At 41.3% G+C, this 17,203-nt stretch overlaps 1 protein-coding gene across 1 annotated transcript in view; it reads left to right on the top strand.

Moving 5' to 3' along the window:
• The first annotated feature begins 592 nt into the window (after nt 1–592).
• itpkb (inositol-trisphosphate 3-kinase B) overlaps nt 593–17,203 on the top strand; it is a 31,774-nt gene continuing 15,163 nt past the window's right edge. The window contains exons 1-2 of the mRNA XM_036550472.1: nt 593–906; nt 4,332–5,729. Coding sequence (XP_036406365.1) covers nt 4,557–5,729 — 1,173 coding nt within the window. The 5' untranslated portion in view covers nt 593–906; nt 4,332–4,556. The remainder of the gene's footprint in view (nt 907–4,331; nt 5,730–17,203) is intronic.

A 17,203-nucleotide genomic window follows, 5' to 3' on the forward strand; every position in this document is an offset into this window, starting at 1 on the left:
CACATTAGTACAAAAACGAAGCCTGGAAGAACACCCACGGTTCAAATCAAACAGATACGCTTAGTCGTACGGCAAGCGACACGCTCAGAGCGCGTTCTTCTATATATGTATATATATTATCTAGAAAAAAGACATTCTTAAAATGAATCAGTATTCAAATTACTATCAATTAGGTAATGTCAAAGATACACATCAAGTAAAAAGCCAAACCTGAGCTCCACCCTGTTACTTGAACAAACTAAACACATAGCTGCTTTTGCTATATATTCACCAATCATGTTGTAAGAGGGGTAAAGAATGATTTTGCACGACTGTATGTGACCTTCCATTGTGCTAATAACGTTGAGTTCTGCGGCTGTGTAATGAAATAATATAAATTAATTAAATTAATGGCAGGCAGCTCAAGTTTCCTTGGTCTGCGTGGAACATTTTTGGCCTCAGACACACATTGGTCTTGGTTGACATGTGTTCAGTTCTGTATCTCTTAACACTTGCAATGGAATCTTTTTTTTCTTTCTTTCTTTCTTGAAGCGCTCCCTTCTGCCCAGTGCCATACTATAGACAGAAAACTGCCTGTTCCGTTGAGTTGAACCTTACAGTCTAACTTCCTTCCTGCTTTTTGTACATTAGACAAGCGTACTACGCTGCAGCTAAGTGCTGAAGAACACAACGGGTCAATATAGTCAGAGTATGGATATGCAGATGTGGACACCAAAAACATAACTTCTACGAGGATTAGATCCTTTACGGAAACTGAGAGACGGATCGTGCTTTCATACTCCGTTGATCAGACGTTGGATGTTAAGACCAGACTGAGCCGTGTTTAGATATCTTAGTATTCCAATCGTGTGTGAGGATTCGACAGGGACCGATCTGTGTGGAAAGCCTCTCTGCTTTTGGAATAAGGTAAGATGCGCTACCTAAACTGATGCTACGATAGCCTATGGATTATATCGAAGAATTTATGCTTTGAAAAAGTTTTCTAACAAAGATACTTGGGAAATCTTACTTAAGTATACGGTATCTAACCTTGGTCAGGATACTTCTTCATACAGTCTGACAAGTTGGAACTTAAGTCTGTAAAATGATCGTGTAAAGCACCGAATGTAGCGCTATTATAACAGTAAAACTTACACTGGAAAATTCTCTGTGGGGCACTGGTACACTAATGTTGTAGCTAATGGCAACAAGAGAAACTTGCAGCCTGAAGAGCTCCTGGAAACGTTTTCATGAAAATAATAATGCCAACGTTAATTTCACAGACAAAAACAACAACAACGGTAACAACAACAATAATAATAACAACAACAACAGCAGCAATAATAATAATAATAGTAGTAGTAGTTATAGTAATTTGGGGTGTGTATGTATTGTTCTTCGTTTTAGTTTATTCCTGTTCAAAAGTAAAAGTTTAACTTAATCAGTATTTCAAGTTAAATTAATGGAAAGTGGAAACTCCTGCGTTCAATGAGGATTTTTCATACTTATGTTCATTTATTTGATTATCTCCTCCGTTTCTGTTCAAGCACCACATAACTCAGTCTACTAAACGCGTTATAAGGAGGATTGATTATACCGGTGGGTTCCGCACGATCGGGAAAACATATCTTTCTTGGGACTACTACGTCAGTTCTTCTCATATTTTATTTTTCCTGCATATTAATATTAAGTATACTCCACGTGGGCTGTGTAAACATCGTACATATACCTCAAACTGACGCGATAAATTCACACGTGGTTGCGACCCATTAAGACTTAAGCACTGTACGCCTATATCCACAATTCCTCTTGCCCTCCTTCGGAACGTTTGCATTCCATTTACGTGACCTTACTGTTATGTTTTTTTTTCAAATGACAAAATATGACTAGACACTCTTTTGAGAATATTGCTCGACTACAAAAATAGCGATGCTGCATGCCTCTGGATTACATTTTACTGTAAGTGCTTTGTAGTCTTTTAACAGGTATGGTTGGTTTTTGGGCGCAAAGTAAAACTTTCCAGTTCTTGTTGCGGCATACATGATGTAGGGCTTCTCTCTTGCTACTGATCAAAAGGATGCATCAAATCTGTCACAGAAAGCATCTAGAATCAAAAGGAACTCAATGGTAAAATGTAATATTCCTTACATTTTTACCATTAAATTGGCTTGTTGTACTACATACTGCTGAATACTGTTTTTGAAGTATATGTATCAAGGTTAAAAAAAAAGTTTGCTTCTTAGAAATTATGACTGATTGGACTAATTCTTCAGTCTTCTTTCTACTGTTGTGATGTAGAAAGAAAGTCACAAACTGCTTTCTTTTATTAATTTTTTTAGCTTTACAATAGGACTCTTTGCAAATGCAATAGCCCTGTTGGTCACCAGTAGCATATTTGAGAAATAGTTGGGGGTGAAAATTGCAAGATATGAAAAGAGAAAAGGCGGGAAAGAGAAGGAAAGTGGATTGGTCACTTTCATGTGCCTGGTGCTGGTTGAAATGAACTGCATAACATGCACAGACAAGGTGGTAAGTCTCTATCTTGTCTGTGGATCCACTCCACTTTTAGAGTACCTGGGATGTTGGTCCACAGAGTTCAATAGTGCTGTCTTTATTTCACCAACTGAAGCAGTGGCTCTGGCTTCATGGAAACAGTTGCAGCTTAAGAGCTCCCACCACTGAGAACTGAGGTATCATTTACCTGAATTTTGACAGGTGGAGGACAGATCAGAACTCAGCATGTCCCTCAAAACCAGGCCGGGGTAGAGCAGTGTTCTCATCATGCAGGGTTTTAGTTCAGAAGTGGGCCACTTTACAGTGGCCTCTTGCATCTCCTGTGTCCCTTCCCCCTACAGACTGGGTCTAAGGCTGTTTGGAAGTGCCATCACTCAAGGCCAGGATAACTGCTTCCTCTCTCAAGAGGCAGCTTCAACAGTCTTCACTGTAGAGGTGGATTCTTTAATGATTTTTCCCCCCTGAAGTGTTTGTATTCACGCTGAGTTCATGCTCTTCCTCCCGTACGCACTCCGTATGCGAAAAGACATTCGGCGAAAGACAGAAAGGCTATTTTAAATCTTCTGTTTGGAAACAGAACAGAAAAGGGCTCCTAGGATTCCTTTGTTCTGTGAATAATGTCATCATTGAAAGAAGGTGCTTTTGTTTGCCAGTCAAACTCTGTTGCACTGACCCTCTTCCTCAGCATAAAATCCATTACGTCTTCTAGCTCACTTGCTCAGATTTCATGCATATTTTAGCCTTAATGACATTTTTTGAGGATAGGTTTCTTCATCTGTTTTCTTGTTTCACTCTGGAAATGTTTCAATAGTCTAGTTTTCTCATTTTAATTGGGGGAATCTCTCTCCCTAGGTCTGTCAAATGAAGAATTTAAATTTTCATCATGAATAGTTTTATGCTCATATGTGTATGTTTGTTCTACTTCATGGTTCCCAAGCTCTTTGCATGACATACATTTGGTATTACTAACTGATGTTTGCTCAGGGTGGCTGGCCTTATTATGCTAATAATACTTATTCTGCCTTACGGAAACATAGACATAAAAAGTCATGCTATCTAATACTGGCAATGCATTTTCACAAAACACATAAAACCACTAACGTTCTGGACCTCCCTTGCAGAGTAAGCGCTGTAAATAACTCTAGATTAGATGTCCAAACAATAAAATAAATCATTTTTAAAAAGAGTAAATGTGTTCTGTACAAAAATAACCTTGTTGGTTTTGTTAGAGAAATCAGGTATAAAGAAGGCAACAGACGTAATAAATTCTTTTAACTTGATATGTGACCAAAAATGGTATAATGCTCTCTTATGGTATCATGAAGATAAAGTACTACTGGTATTCTCCAGTCTTTCAACAGTTTTTAAACTGCAGACTTTGTGTTTTGTGGACAGTTGTAAGCAATGTCACTCATCTTCCATCCACTAAGGAAAATATCTAGTTTTTTGTCTCTCTGTCTTGGGTGGTTAGAACACAGTAAAACTCAGAGGCCAAGAGGATTCTTTTTGCACATTTCATGGTTTAGTTACATAAACAGTGTCTGAGTATCTTACTGATAGTCATAGGAAAAGGCTGCAGAGGAATGTTGCATGGAACATAATATCTGGCAAAGGGGCCAAAAATCCCCTTTGCTTTGAGAAGGAATGTTGGGAAATCTGTGCTGGGGCTTCATCAGGGCATGTTTGCGCAATTAAGAGGATATGTAAGACATACTAAAAATAAATCTGTGTATTCAAGATGTGACAAGAAGTAATATCCAGCATGAATTGCTTCATTGAAAAAAATAGTAAAATCCCAGCCATCACTGAACTGACTACAGTGTTTTTTTCTCCTGCAGCTGCTTTTATCAAGAAGATGTTGTCATTAGCATAGCTCAGACGGGTCAACTGGTTTCTGACTTCCACTCGCACCACTTCACCATCTAAGTCGGCCAAGTTTCAAGTGTCTGCCTTACATATCACCTCCCTCCCACCTCCCCAAACCATGCCGGGGTTCGAAGGCCACTGGAGCAAGCAGGATTAGACTAAATGGGAGTCCCTCAGGAGAGTGACAGCCTGATATTATGGCTGCATATGTCCTGAACAGTTTGATAATGATGAATACCAACAATCTGAAAAGTGACAGCAGCCCTCGGACAGCGAGGCCAGTGTTGCCCGTGCCGGACCGAGCCACCTACTGCCAGCTCCTGGTAGGCGGGGGCCAGTACAGCCCTGGCAGCTTGAGTCCCGGATCCTCTAGCACCTCTTTCGTCTTTCCCAGGCCCAGCAGCCCCCGGGCTCGCTCCCCCAGCCGGCACGCAGACTTTCTGGGCGTGAGCGTGGGCAGCAGGGTCCGCCGGCTCAGCGGCAGCCCCAGCAGGGGCGGGCTGAGCGACGGCAGCGAGCCCTACGGTGAGCAGAGCCCGAGGCGGATCAAACGCACCGTGCAGATGCCGCAGATCCACCGGGAGCTACAGAACGTGCAGGTGAACAAAAAAGTGGGCCTGTTTGAGGCTCAGATCTCAGGCCTCCGCACCCAGGCGCAGAACTCCGAGATCCAGCGCAGCCCCCGGGCGCCCCGAAGGTCGGGCCTGGCCCCAGAGTCCAGCGAGCCGGTGCGGGAGGCGGTCAGGGCTCGGGCGCTCTCCCCTCTCCCAAGAGACTGCCTTCCTAGTGTCCCCAAGGAGCTGCAGAACGGGAAGGGGTGTTGTGGCTCGGAGGGCATGGCGGAAACCTGCAGAAAGGAAAAGAGTGACCCAAATACAGAACAGAGCAGGCAGAATGCAAACAAAACAGTGGGAACCCGGACCAATGGCTCAGCCACCAGTACACTGGGACTTGGCAACAGCCAGTCTGCCAGTTCCTTGGGGGTTAGCAGCAGTAGCTCTGCCAGCTCCCTGGGGGTTGGCAGCAGCTTGGCCGAGACAGCGGGGGCAGCGCTTGGGTCCGAGAGCTGCCTGACAGCTGAAGAAGGGACGCTGAGGGAATCCCAGTCCCAAGCTGGTGTGGGGAGCTGCCCCGAGGTCGGGAACATCCCCGCCGTCATTGTCACCGACCACGGGATGGAGGGAGGCGGGGAGGGCATGGATATGCAGCCCAGCCCCAGCTCCACCCGAGCCCTGAGGAAGCTGTCCTCCTCCTCCGCCTCATCCACGGGCTTCTCCTCCTCCTGGGAGGAGTCTGAGGACGACATCTCCAGTGATCCTGAGCGTGGGGAGGGGCTGTCCCCCGCATTCCTGCAGACACAGCAGAAAGCAGTGAGTCCTCCATTCATTACTTAAGTAGTTATCACGTTCATTTGTTCTACCTTATAGATACTCCTGTACGTTTCTTCTCTCATGCATCTGTGTGATGGAGAGAGTACTTATGTCTGAAAGAAATGTTGGTTCAAAAGTTAGGGCTTTGGCATCAACTGTTCCAGGTACAGTATGTGTTTTGGAATGAACCGTTAATACTGGCCACAGAGCATGAAGGTGCAAAGTCATTGACAAAACGTGAGAGGCAGCGGCAACTCAGTTGCTTTAGGATTATATGAGTACTTCTAAACTGTTTATTCATATTAAATGGTAATAGTGAAACTGATAAACTGATAATCTGATCTTCACTAAAAGTCTTTTGAATGATTGTTTTTTATTTGCATGGCTCAAAGGTGACGCACCTGGCTGTGTTGCTCATGTAATATGATTTTAGATAAGTTGCAAGTATTAGAATGTTCAACAAAAACAATATTGAAGAACAAATCCATATGTTTTAGTCTTCTCTGACTTTGAAATTGTTTGTATGTGAATAATTACTATCTGACATAATGCAACACATAGAGGATATCAATTTAAGTACATTATTAAATGATTCATTTATGTGTATAAAAGGATATGAACATACATGAATGAAATGTATAATTTCTTGACATAAATCAGAACACAAAATAAAACATGATGTATTTTGCAAGATGTAGTGAGGAAAAGATACTAGTGCAGAGTGTCCTCTAGGAAAACATAGGCAGGTACAGTATATCACACATCACTCTTGTCTGTAGGAATTAATTTGCAATAAATGCATCTGTTTATTTTTACGATATTGTATTAATCCTTGTGACGACCAATAAAACATGTTCACGGTTGGCAGACATGATTGCAACTCTTATTATTCTCCCAAGTGCAGCGATTAATGTGTGACTTTGATTCAACTTGATTTGAGCTTGACTAAAGGTAGTGGCTGGTTGTGTTTCTGCTCAGTTTTTTGTCAGTTCTTTAGAATTCCAACTACAAATGTAGTGTGATTCTGTGTTTCTTGATTTTAATGGTAAATATTCACAGAAGAAGGACTTTTGATTTTGGCTGTTTGATTCTGATTAGCAATACATTTTCGGTAGGGCTGTTTTTGAGTACTTTCAAAGAAACCAGCTCATGAGACGTGAATATAATGAGTTTGCCAAGAAAGTGAGTCAGTTTCACTCAAACAACAGACAGATGTGGTCTGTCTGATTGATCTGTGCATTATCGTCACATGAATGCCATGACCAGTAATGCAATCCTTTTCTGCCCCGTACTAAAAACGAGCACACTCCTGAATGACCTTTCCATCTATGGTTGAACAATCTACAAACTACATAAAACTTTACAAGTAAGGTCTTTGGGACTGTGGCACCTGTTCCTCTGCGGAGCTGAAATGAGAGTGACTTAGTTTTGGATCTGAGTGGATTTTCATGATGTTTTTTTGTTGTGCCGTCCTGTATCAGCCTGCTGGCCTTACTGATGCTGGCCTACTTACAAGCAAGCTGTGGGAGGAATTAGCAAGCTGCGTAACTTTTGTTATCATTGGCGCCAGGGCTAAAAAACAAAAAGAAAAATGCGGAAGGGAGAGAGCAGCATCTTCCATCAATGGTCACAAAAAACTGATATAAGTAACTAGATTAATCTGGAGTAGGGCAGCAGCCTTGGTCTTAAGACAAACTCTTGACAGCTGTCTGGATCTGGGAAAATGCTAGCATTTGAGTGTGATATCATGTGTGGTAATGTGACAGCTTTGGTTATGGGTAATGCAATGGAAAAGCATTCATGCTGAACCAGCTTTGTCTCCGGATCTTGGTCTTACAGTGGAAAAAGGGCTATAGTGTAGACATGTAACATTATCATGAATCTCTGTTTGGGGGTCAGTAGCAAAAATAGAAGCCTTGGCTGTTAAGAAAGAAGCCACCATTGTCTGAAAAGGATGTCTACAGTTTTCTGGGCATCTGATACTGCCCTGGTATATTGCCACTTTTTAAATTTTAACAGACGATACGTGCTCACATGAGGTTACTATCACAGAGGCGTCTGTTATGTCAAAAAGGCAGTCAAACATCAGCCTGAAATGGAAAACTTGAAAGACTGTGGCCCTCGCGCCGCTGAAGATACCAGGATACTCATGTGATGCCTGTGAGAACATGAGAACATTAAAATACAGAAAGCACACCCTGATGATCACCAGCAGAACAAATGTACAAATATACAAATGCAACTAGCCAGTCTTGGCTAAAGTGGATGGAGCTCTGCTGTTTTTAGAGGCCGGTTTAAGACTGCAGCTGATTTGCATTAAAAAGGCTTTGCCGTGTCTGCTGTAGCCAAGAACACTATTTCTAGTTTATGCTAGGATTTCCCATGGTGCAATGGGAATTCTGACACAGAGGGGCCCTGTAGCCTGAGCAATGTATAGTCATTTCCCAAGGTGAGCTGTAAATTGGAGACCTTAACAACTGCATTACGGACAACCTATTACTAGACACAGCCAGTTTATTACACCCACAGACCTATGGTGCAGATGAATGATCGTATTTGAGAATGTCTTTCAAATTGTTGAGTCAAGAAAACTAAAAATGCCAGAGAACAGGGAGTTGGGCTCTTCATTGTAAAGAAATCACAACTGTTGGTAACATGTTGAATTGAGAAAGAGATTTGAATTAAACCAGTGATGAATGTGTTTTTATCTGCTTTTAATGACAGCTCAGAAATATTAATGTATAAACATCAAGTTGAATGGACTACAAATTCCTGTTTAAGAATGTCACTATAGTAATTTCTATTTGGAAGTGTATTGAAGTCAGTATATGAGAGAAATAGGTGTTGGTTGGGTCATAAGAAGTCCTTCGTAGTTGTGCAATATTGTTTTAGAAGCCCAACAGGAGTGCAGTGCTTTCAGTATATCAAAGGGTATGTTTGTCTTTGAGCTTGCAAGCCTCAGTTTTGGAATTACAACTGTAATGTGCAATTGGAGGTATGTTGAAATAACCACGTCAATGAAAAGAGAGGTTTAATATATTCTATATCAAGCTGCTAGAGTGAACCATGCAAAGTACTAAATGGAAGAGATGAACTTAGATGCAATGCTAAAAGCAGCTGGAAATTTAATTCAATAATTTTTGTAACTTATTCAGGTATGTTGATGTAATTCTGCTTATAATGCCTACACCAGTTATTTGCCAAGTGCACTTCTGGAAGAATGATTACTTTGTCCAATAGGCTTTGTTGTGTGTTGGAATTTGCTTTTTACGGGTGGTGGGTGGGGAGGGATTACTTTCTATTAACTGCAGTTAACAGGAAAAAATAGAACAGAGAAAAAAAAAAAAATGCATTTCAGTGCTTTTTACTAAGTATCAAAACATGGACTCGTAGTTCAACAACTGACATACAAAAAAAGCAAGATTTTAGATGTCATTGAACTTTCCACTCTTTTTTCCACTGACTGTTCTTCCTTCTGTCTCGCCCTGACTCTTTCAGCTCTTTACAGGGGAGGTATTTTCTGCCAAGGCTGACTATGTCAATCCCCCCTGCCCCCCTGCTCGCCGCCCCATCCCAAGGCCTTTTTTAGACTGTTCATCACTGCTGTACAATTTGCCAGTTCAGAGGAATTCTTTCCTAGCTTTTCACAGTTTGTTTTCCATTCCTTCTCTGGCAGCGGCTAGGTTCTCACACAAAACACCCCCACCCCAGTCGTTCAAAAACCTATAAGATGAGTAAACATGAGGAGAATTAGGAATACTCTGCGTGTGTTTTTAGACTGTACAAGATCCAAGCCAAAATGTGGATTAAAAAAAAATATTATGGATGGGTAATGTCTATTGCCTTGTTTAACAGATGCTTTTATCATCCAGTTGTCCTCACAGTTGGTTGAAAGTAACATTTTTTAGTCTGAAGGGAGGGAGTCTTTCTTTTTTTGTGAACTACTTTTATATTGTCTTAAAATGTTTTAAAGCAAAAAACAGCTGTATAGAAATCTCATGTTAGCCATATACAAACTGGCTGGGAGTAGTACAGTGTGATTAAACAAATAAAAGAGAAAAGGGGTACTCTTAATGCTTACATGTACATACCTACATGTACATATGTAAAGTAATGCCAATAACAGCTTTATTACACAACATACCAAAGGAATTGGATGCAATCTTCACATAAAATGTTTTAGCAGAATAGTGTCAGCTCTATGCACTGATTTAAAATGAATAAGCTGTGGTTCTGGATGAGAGGATGGAGTATTGAGTAAAACAACCTTATTTCACCCACCCAAGAACATATGGGCTGCTTACTGAACATAATATGCATACCTGAGGAAACTGAGGTGTGCACATAATTAAAAAGCCTCATTTCACCTGCCATTATAAACTTATTGGTAACTCACTAAATGTAATGTCGGCACCTCTGTTTCCTCGGTTACCAGAAACCCAGAGGATGTTGCATGAGGCAAGACGCGTACTTTGATGTGGACGTCCTGTGCTTTCTATATTCAGCCTTGTCCACATTCACCACACCATTCCTCATTGAGAGCACTCACCTGGGATGACTGTGGTTCCAAGCCCACATGGCGTGCCACGGTGCCAGCCCTCACACTCTACTTCCAGTGTATGGTTTCTCTGTGCTGGCTTTCCATTTTCTTTCTGGCTTGGTTTAAAAACAAAACCTGGGACTGCCTTGGAAATCACATAGCAGTTCAGGAGACAAATATGCTAACAGGAAACAAATGACGATTTGAGATATTTTTTTATTCTTGGATTAATGGATAGGTCATCGTGTTACAGTAAATCAGGATTTGCTGCACTGTAGCAGCAATTATTGAGCAGGACTAGTGACCTGAGGGTTGTAAATTGATTGCAGGGTAAAGCACTAATGTCGTACCCTTGAGACGGTTCTCATCCAGAGTTGCCTCAGTAGATACCCAGTTGTATAAATTTGATAATATGAAAAATCAAAGCCATGTAATTGGCCCTGGATGAGGATGTCTGCCAGGCAAATGAGTCTCTTTTAATACGGCGTCACTTAGACTATTGTATATTGGAAATTTAATTACTAATGGGTCTAGTTGTCTATATGTATTCTGCATATTTAACATTCACAGAAAGAGTAAATTATTTCCCAGAACATTTTCTTCCTCTGTTAAAATCTTCTTGGTTTGGCTTTTCATAATGCACAGCTGTGAACCATATGCATAACCTCCCACATAACCATATGCATAACCTTATGTCATTGTTACACAACTGAACAGTATACCAGCTAACATTAACTTTAATTACATCTGAGACCAGTTTAAATGTGAGCCTCAATACTTACTCAGACCAAAATGAAAGCAGTATGAATGTGGCATGGAAAGAAAGAAAAAAGGGAGGGATATTTGTGGTGGCCTGAGCTAATGAGCTGAGCTTAACAGAGAATTTTGCTCTCCTCCTGAGCATCTTGGTGGAGCACACAGGGTGAGGTGTTGGGAAGGCATTGCCTTCAAACATCCCTGAGAGACAAACAGGATTTCTGTTGCTTTGCTTCCTTAACAGTCCGCTGGAATGTCCCTGTGTAGGTACATTAACATTGGATACCAGAGAGATATGTGTTCTAAAAGGCAACCTTGTACAAGCTGCCCGACCCATGAATGTTTGGTGCATCTAGCTAGTCTTTACACATTTGTTAGGGTGTTCCATCTGTGAGCAGGAACACTGGAGAGACGCAGCTACTTTTTTGCTGTTTGAAGCCAGGCACTGCGCTGACCTCTGAATACTCTGAATAATGAATCTGTATTATGAATAATGAATCAACTTTCCTATCATTTTGTAATAGGTGAAGAATTGCCTTCTGGGTAGACACAATACGAATCATGCATATTGCAATAAGTTGTAGTTCAAATAAGAAATAAGAGTATTTTTGAATAACTGCATTTCAGCCAACATGGTTTGGTCGTACAGTCTGACAGAATATTCTGTGAAGCTCTGTGTTGTAATGGCTCTTTTTACTTTGTCAAGAAAAGCAAAGGTGAGCCTATTTTTGAGTGAGACCTTTCTGCAACCCCCTGCCTAATGGCAGAGCACTGAAATCATTTAATGGTGTCTCCTTTTCCTGTGTTAATCAGATGAGGGAAGTGCCCCAGGTGCAAGAGAGAGTGCCTTCGAGCTGCAGAGAGAGAAAGAGAGAGAGAGAGGCAGAGAGAGTGCATCTTTGCACTGCAGATCTGTGGTAACCTGGCGTAAGACCTAATAACAACAGCAGCCCGCGGTGATGCACTAGGAAACCTGCTGCAGACAACTCTGCGGTATACTTTTTTTTTCTGCAGATACGAAGAGGATGCCCTGTAAGGCAGTAAATGTGAAAAAAAATTAAACTCATGCACACACTCAGCCATGCAATGAAAAACAAGTCTGGCGTACGTGTATTGTCTTACCCAAACAAGTGATTTATTTCTTAAACAAAAGTCTGCAGAAAATCCATTAGCCCTTCGCATTCTGTTTTTTCTCAGGCTTCTTCATAATCCTCTATGATATTTTTTAAACCTCAAGTCTCTGCCTTTCATCACTTCCTCCTAGCATTTGTTTGGGCATCCCTCTTATTTCCTGATTCGTACTGTTTTGTTGCTGTGAGAGGTTTATCTTGCTGTGAGTCCAGCAGCTGGTCATTTTTGTTTTGCTGGAAGTTATTTGTGTTGATTCCAGTCAGGCGGTGACACCGGCATATGGGCGCAGGCGATGTGGCCTTTGACTGATGGGATCTTCCTTTTGCTATTAGAATGGACAGGATGTTGTTGAGGACGAGGGCGTCTTTATCGCGGCCACAATGCTGAGCTCCATTGTTCAGACACTTGTTTGTTGCAGTAAAGTTGCCAGGAAGCTGATATCAGTAACTATTTTGTCCCCGACCCCCAAGCTCTTGCACATCTTGAAATTCTCCTTTTAGTGGAAATAGTGCTCCGAACCCAGTGACCTATGCATTGTATGGTCTTGTTTTCTATTTATGTACTTTGGTATAGCTTTATGCCCGTAAATCGAAACACATCTGTCTGTTGTTCAATTTCCCTTTAGTCATACATTGAAATGCACCTTGTAAGCACAGCGCTGGTAAATACTATTTTATTCCTGGCATTGTGCATACCAGACACACTTACCAGATAAAATTCTCACCTAAGAACTGAAGAAAAAAACAACTCTATCTCTTTAATCTCCACATAAAGAGCAATGATCCTCTCATGTACGCCTTAAAATATCACAGAATACATTGAATACTGTAACAGCTGTCCATAAACAACATAGTAAAGCTGTACCTTGTGGGAAATATTATTGATGTAAAAAGCAGAGATGTTCTGTGGCATATTCTGTCAAGGACTTAAAAATCAGCGAATAATATTTGTTGCCAAAAGCAAATTGGCTGTCTTGTATTCACATTACCAAGCATGGATTTGCAAAAACATGTCTTTGTAGTAGATTGTCATGTTGTGTATTGTCGTATATTCATTTTTGTGTCTGTCACTGCCCACTGTGTGGTGACCTTGGTGCTGTATAAAAGGCATAATAAAACATGGGGTGAACATAGTTAACATGTGCAGCTTTATACGGCCCACATGCAGTGTCTGAGGGAGTTTGCACTGTGTGGATGGGGGAGTTTGTGTGTGCAAGATTTGCCGTGGAGGTTGGAACATGTGCCCGTAGGAGAGGCTTAACGAACCTTTCTCTGTGACTTGAACACAGCATTAAACACTGTTTAGAGGAATCAAATTCTCTGTGCCCAAATGGCATACATGTTTCACATTTATGCTTGAGAGTCATTTCTTACAGCTTTGAGCTGAAGGCATGAAAGAGGTGGGCTAAGATGGTTTGCAGGGCAAAAATATTTTTGTGTGACGCTTGCCTGCCCAAACATGATATAGTAATGACCTCAGATAGCACAAGCTCCTCTCTTGTTGAAAGATTGTCGAGGAAGTTAAACTGTTGTCTGCGAAAACGGGGAAGCCTTCTAACAGGATTAAGGCTAAGCATTTAAGAAAAGCATGTACTGCTAAATGGACGTGCTCATATTCTTGTCAGTCATATGGAATTAATCTTTGCATGCCATTATTGCTAAGAGGATTAGCAGCAGAATAAACTCGCGTCCCTTCTTATATTCATTTCACATGATGGTAAGTCATTAATGAGCTAATTATACCATTAATTAAATTAATGAACAGGTGACACTTTCCCCCAGGGCCTTGACATTAACTGCATGACAACGAGACAAGTGACGTACTAGGCGTTTCCAATTACTGTTGTAATGGTGACACAGGGGCTTTTCTTAATCCTCTCACCTAGCATGCTGTGAATTGACAGTTCTATTTCTGTGTATAGCTTCTTTTTTTCTTCCTCCATAGCAAGTGAGAGTTGTGTTTTCACCCCAAAAGTGAGCATTCTTTACTTAGAGAATCTGAAGGCGCAGAGCAATGGAAAATGTAACACCCCTGTGGTAGACGGTTGCCAGGAGACCAGCTGACGTCAAGCGAGGCCTGGTTCAAACAGCTGGGGCTCTGTGTCTGAGTGAGCAGAGCTGGTGGAGGGAGCCGTTTCATATGCATGAGACAGGAAGTGTACTTTTTTTTTCAGAGGCAGACCCATTGCACTGCAGAAACACAGATAGTGAGCTGCTGGAGGGAAACTACCGGTGAACTCTTAATCTGTTTTTGTTTACTACGGCTCTTTGCGGAACAGCATTTGCATTCTGAAGTCACTTGTTTTCTTCAGTTTTAACTTGTTGCCATTTATATGTGCATGCTGTACATAGTAAACACTGTATACATAGACACACATATACATATGTAATACATATATTGCATGCATGTGCAAACACATATAATTTCATGTAAACACATAACCTGTATTTGTTCCTGATATTTTTTGAGCTATGGCCATGACTGCAGGCTTTGCTTCAGAATAAATTTCCCATCATCCCAGTTTCAGAAACACGGTGTGGTAAAATCCATTGTCTTGTTGATTTTGCTGTGTTTTCATGGCTTCCTTGAAATATCTAAGATGCACCTATATAAGTGTTGTTCTGACAAATGTCACCCACGTGCACATTATCTCTCTCTATCATCACTCTCCTTCTCTCATCTCTCTCTCCTCTCAACCTTTCTCCTCATGGCATCTCTGAGAGCAGCTCTTTCTCGCTTCGGCTGTCTGTGAGAACTGTGGGAAAGTCCATACGAACAGTGGATGAATGAAAGAAAACTTCCTGTCGGTTTCACTCTTACAGGTCTTACATACCTGTGAGGATTTAATATTCCTCTGATCTGCAGGCCCTCAACCTTCCTCGCTGAGGTGGTCTTCTTGCTACATACTGGTGCCAAAGTGGTCCAGAAAACCCTGCAGACCTCTGGGGTGGCAGTGTCAAGTGTATGAAGTGGATGCATTTAAATGGGGGTTGGGGGTAGAGTCATCCAATCCTTTAGTAAGGCATGTTCTTGAATAAAATTGTTAATGATTTTATTTAAAAATTAACATGATTATTTGAGGTTACACATATTTGCCTGTGGTGAGATATTTTGTCAGTCTCTGAAATTGCTTGTTTTTGTATGCGAGGGGAGTTCTGAAGGAGGCCACACAGCAGTTAATGCCACTAAGTCATTTCTCCTCAAAGGTACCTTTGTTTCTCAGCAGGACAGCACGGTTAGAAAGCTTGGCAATGTCTGAACTTGAGTGGAATACTCAAATGTGTATTTAGGGTGGAAAATTAGGACTCAGGGTTGTCGTACAGGTTATTTTCTTTCACCAGGGCTGAAGTGGGGATTTTTCAAGGTGAAAGTGGGTTTTTGGTTTCAGTGTTTTTCACCCCTGTCAATAACCGAGAGATGTGCACACAGGTGTTTTTGAAACCTAAATGAACACGGAATATATACAGGACAACCACCACCTGCACGTAGACACAGCGCCTTATTAGCCAATCCATGGTGCAAGCCTTTGCCCTCTTTATCTCTGTGTTCATTTGCTGACTTTACTACAGGTCGCAGATGTGGAAAATACTGTCGCCGAGCGCTGCCGCTTTCCTGTCTCAGAGAGGTTCCTCTCGAGGGGTTAAAAACCACTTCCTCCCTCGGCGCTCAGTGGAAACTTTAACAACACCAGTGAGGTTAAGGAGTCGCTTTAAAAGTGCGGCATCCCTTTCCTCCTGCTCAATATAGAAAGCGGCATTTTTATCAGAACAATGGCACGGCACACTGAGGTTTTCGTGCACTCCCTACGATATGGCACTACCTCTTCCGGCCCTAATTTAAGAACCGTAAGGGCTATTGATAGTGGACACGTACAACGGTGTCGGCCAAGAAGAATGGAACGCTTCTGTTGGCTTCTTGGACCGTGTCACCAAACATGTCTCTCTCTGACTGCTTTGTCGCAGTGGAACACATGGAACATTAAAGCTGTGTTTAGTTTCTCTTAATGAACAAATCTGAAATTAATTATTTGAAACTCATAATGTTACATCTTCAAGGTGTTAATCAGCAAATTGGTATAGCAATGGAAAATGTTCTCCCATCCTGGGCTGGTTTCTGCTGAAAGTGGTGATGTGTTTAAGATGATGATAACGTTGGATGAGTAAGGTTAATACATACTGTGTGAGGACTGAGTATGCCTGTATCAGTTTAGAAGAAATTAGCTGTATCTCACATACAGGCATAATGATATTGCTGTATGTATGTATCCCTATGTGGGCCTGGAAGACACTAATCACTCCTATTAAATTGTTTCATTGTCTGTTCAGGGTGTTTAAATGGCATTTTAAAAATGAGGAACTTAAAAGCTTCATAGTGATAGAAATCTTTACATCAGACCTTAACCTTTTCTAAATAGTAGTAAAGTCAGAGGAAACACAATTTTATACAACAAAGAACAAAGGTACAGTATGTCTACTTATAGACATTGCAGTATTTCATAATTTGTTGCACAGCTTAGTACAAATGAAGATAATGGCAACAGAAAGAATCAAAAAGCCATTCCAGAAAAGAACACTAATGGAACATTCAGATGGTGCCTTGTCATAACAATGAAATGGATCTGTCACTGTGTTATGTAGTTAGTTTGTCATTCCCATTACTGTAACAGACACTGTGGCTAATGTACAGTCACATAGCTGTATTTTCCTGCAAACATCTGATTCAGGTTCATTGAGATGGCCGTAAGCCACCTACTCACGGGTCACTAAGGGTGGAAAGACAAAGAACACAGGGTATTGTAAAAAAAAAAAAAAAAAGCTTCTCAAAAAGTCCATGGCCCTGAATTCAAGTGAAACAAAATGAACCATGCTGTGGTAGGATATCGTGACAGTGAGAGAAAATCTGAAAGTCTGTTCACATGGTGAAATACATGAGCGATGGTTTCCAGGAGTGCACTACACAATGAGACTATAGTAGGAAACTATTGTGGTTTTAGATGGTGCCGGTTGCTCTAAGCAGCAGCAGATATGAATCCAGTCACCTTTTATCT

Source organism: Megalops cyprinoides, chromosome 17 (genome assembly GCF_013368585.1).
Source record: "Megalops cyprinoides isolate fMegCyp1 chromosome 17, fMegCyp1.pri, whole genome shotgun sequence".
Lineage (NCBI taxonomy): Eukaryota > Metazoa > Chordata > Actinopteri > Elopiformes > Megalopidae > Megalops > Megalops cyprinoides.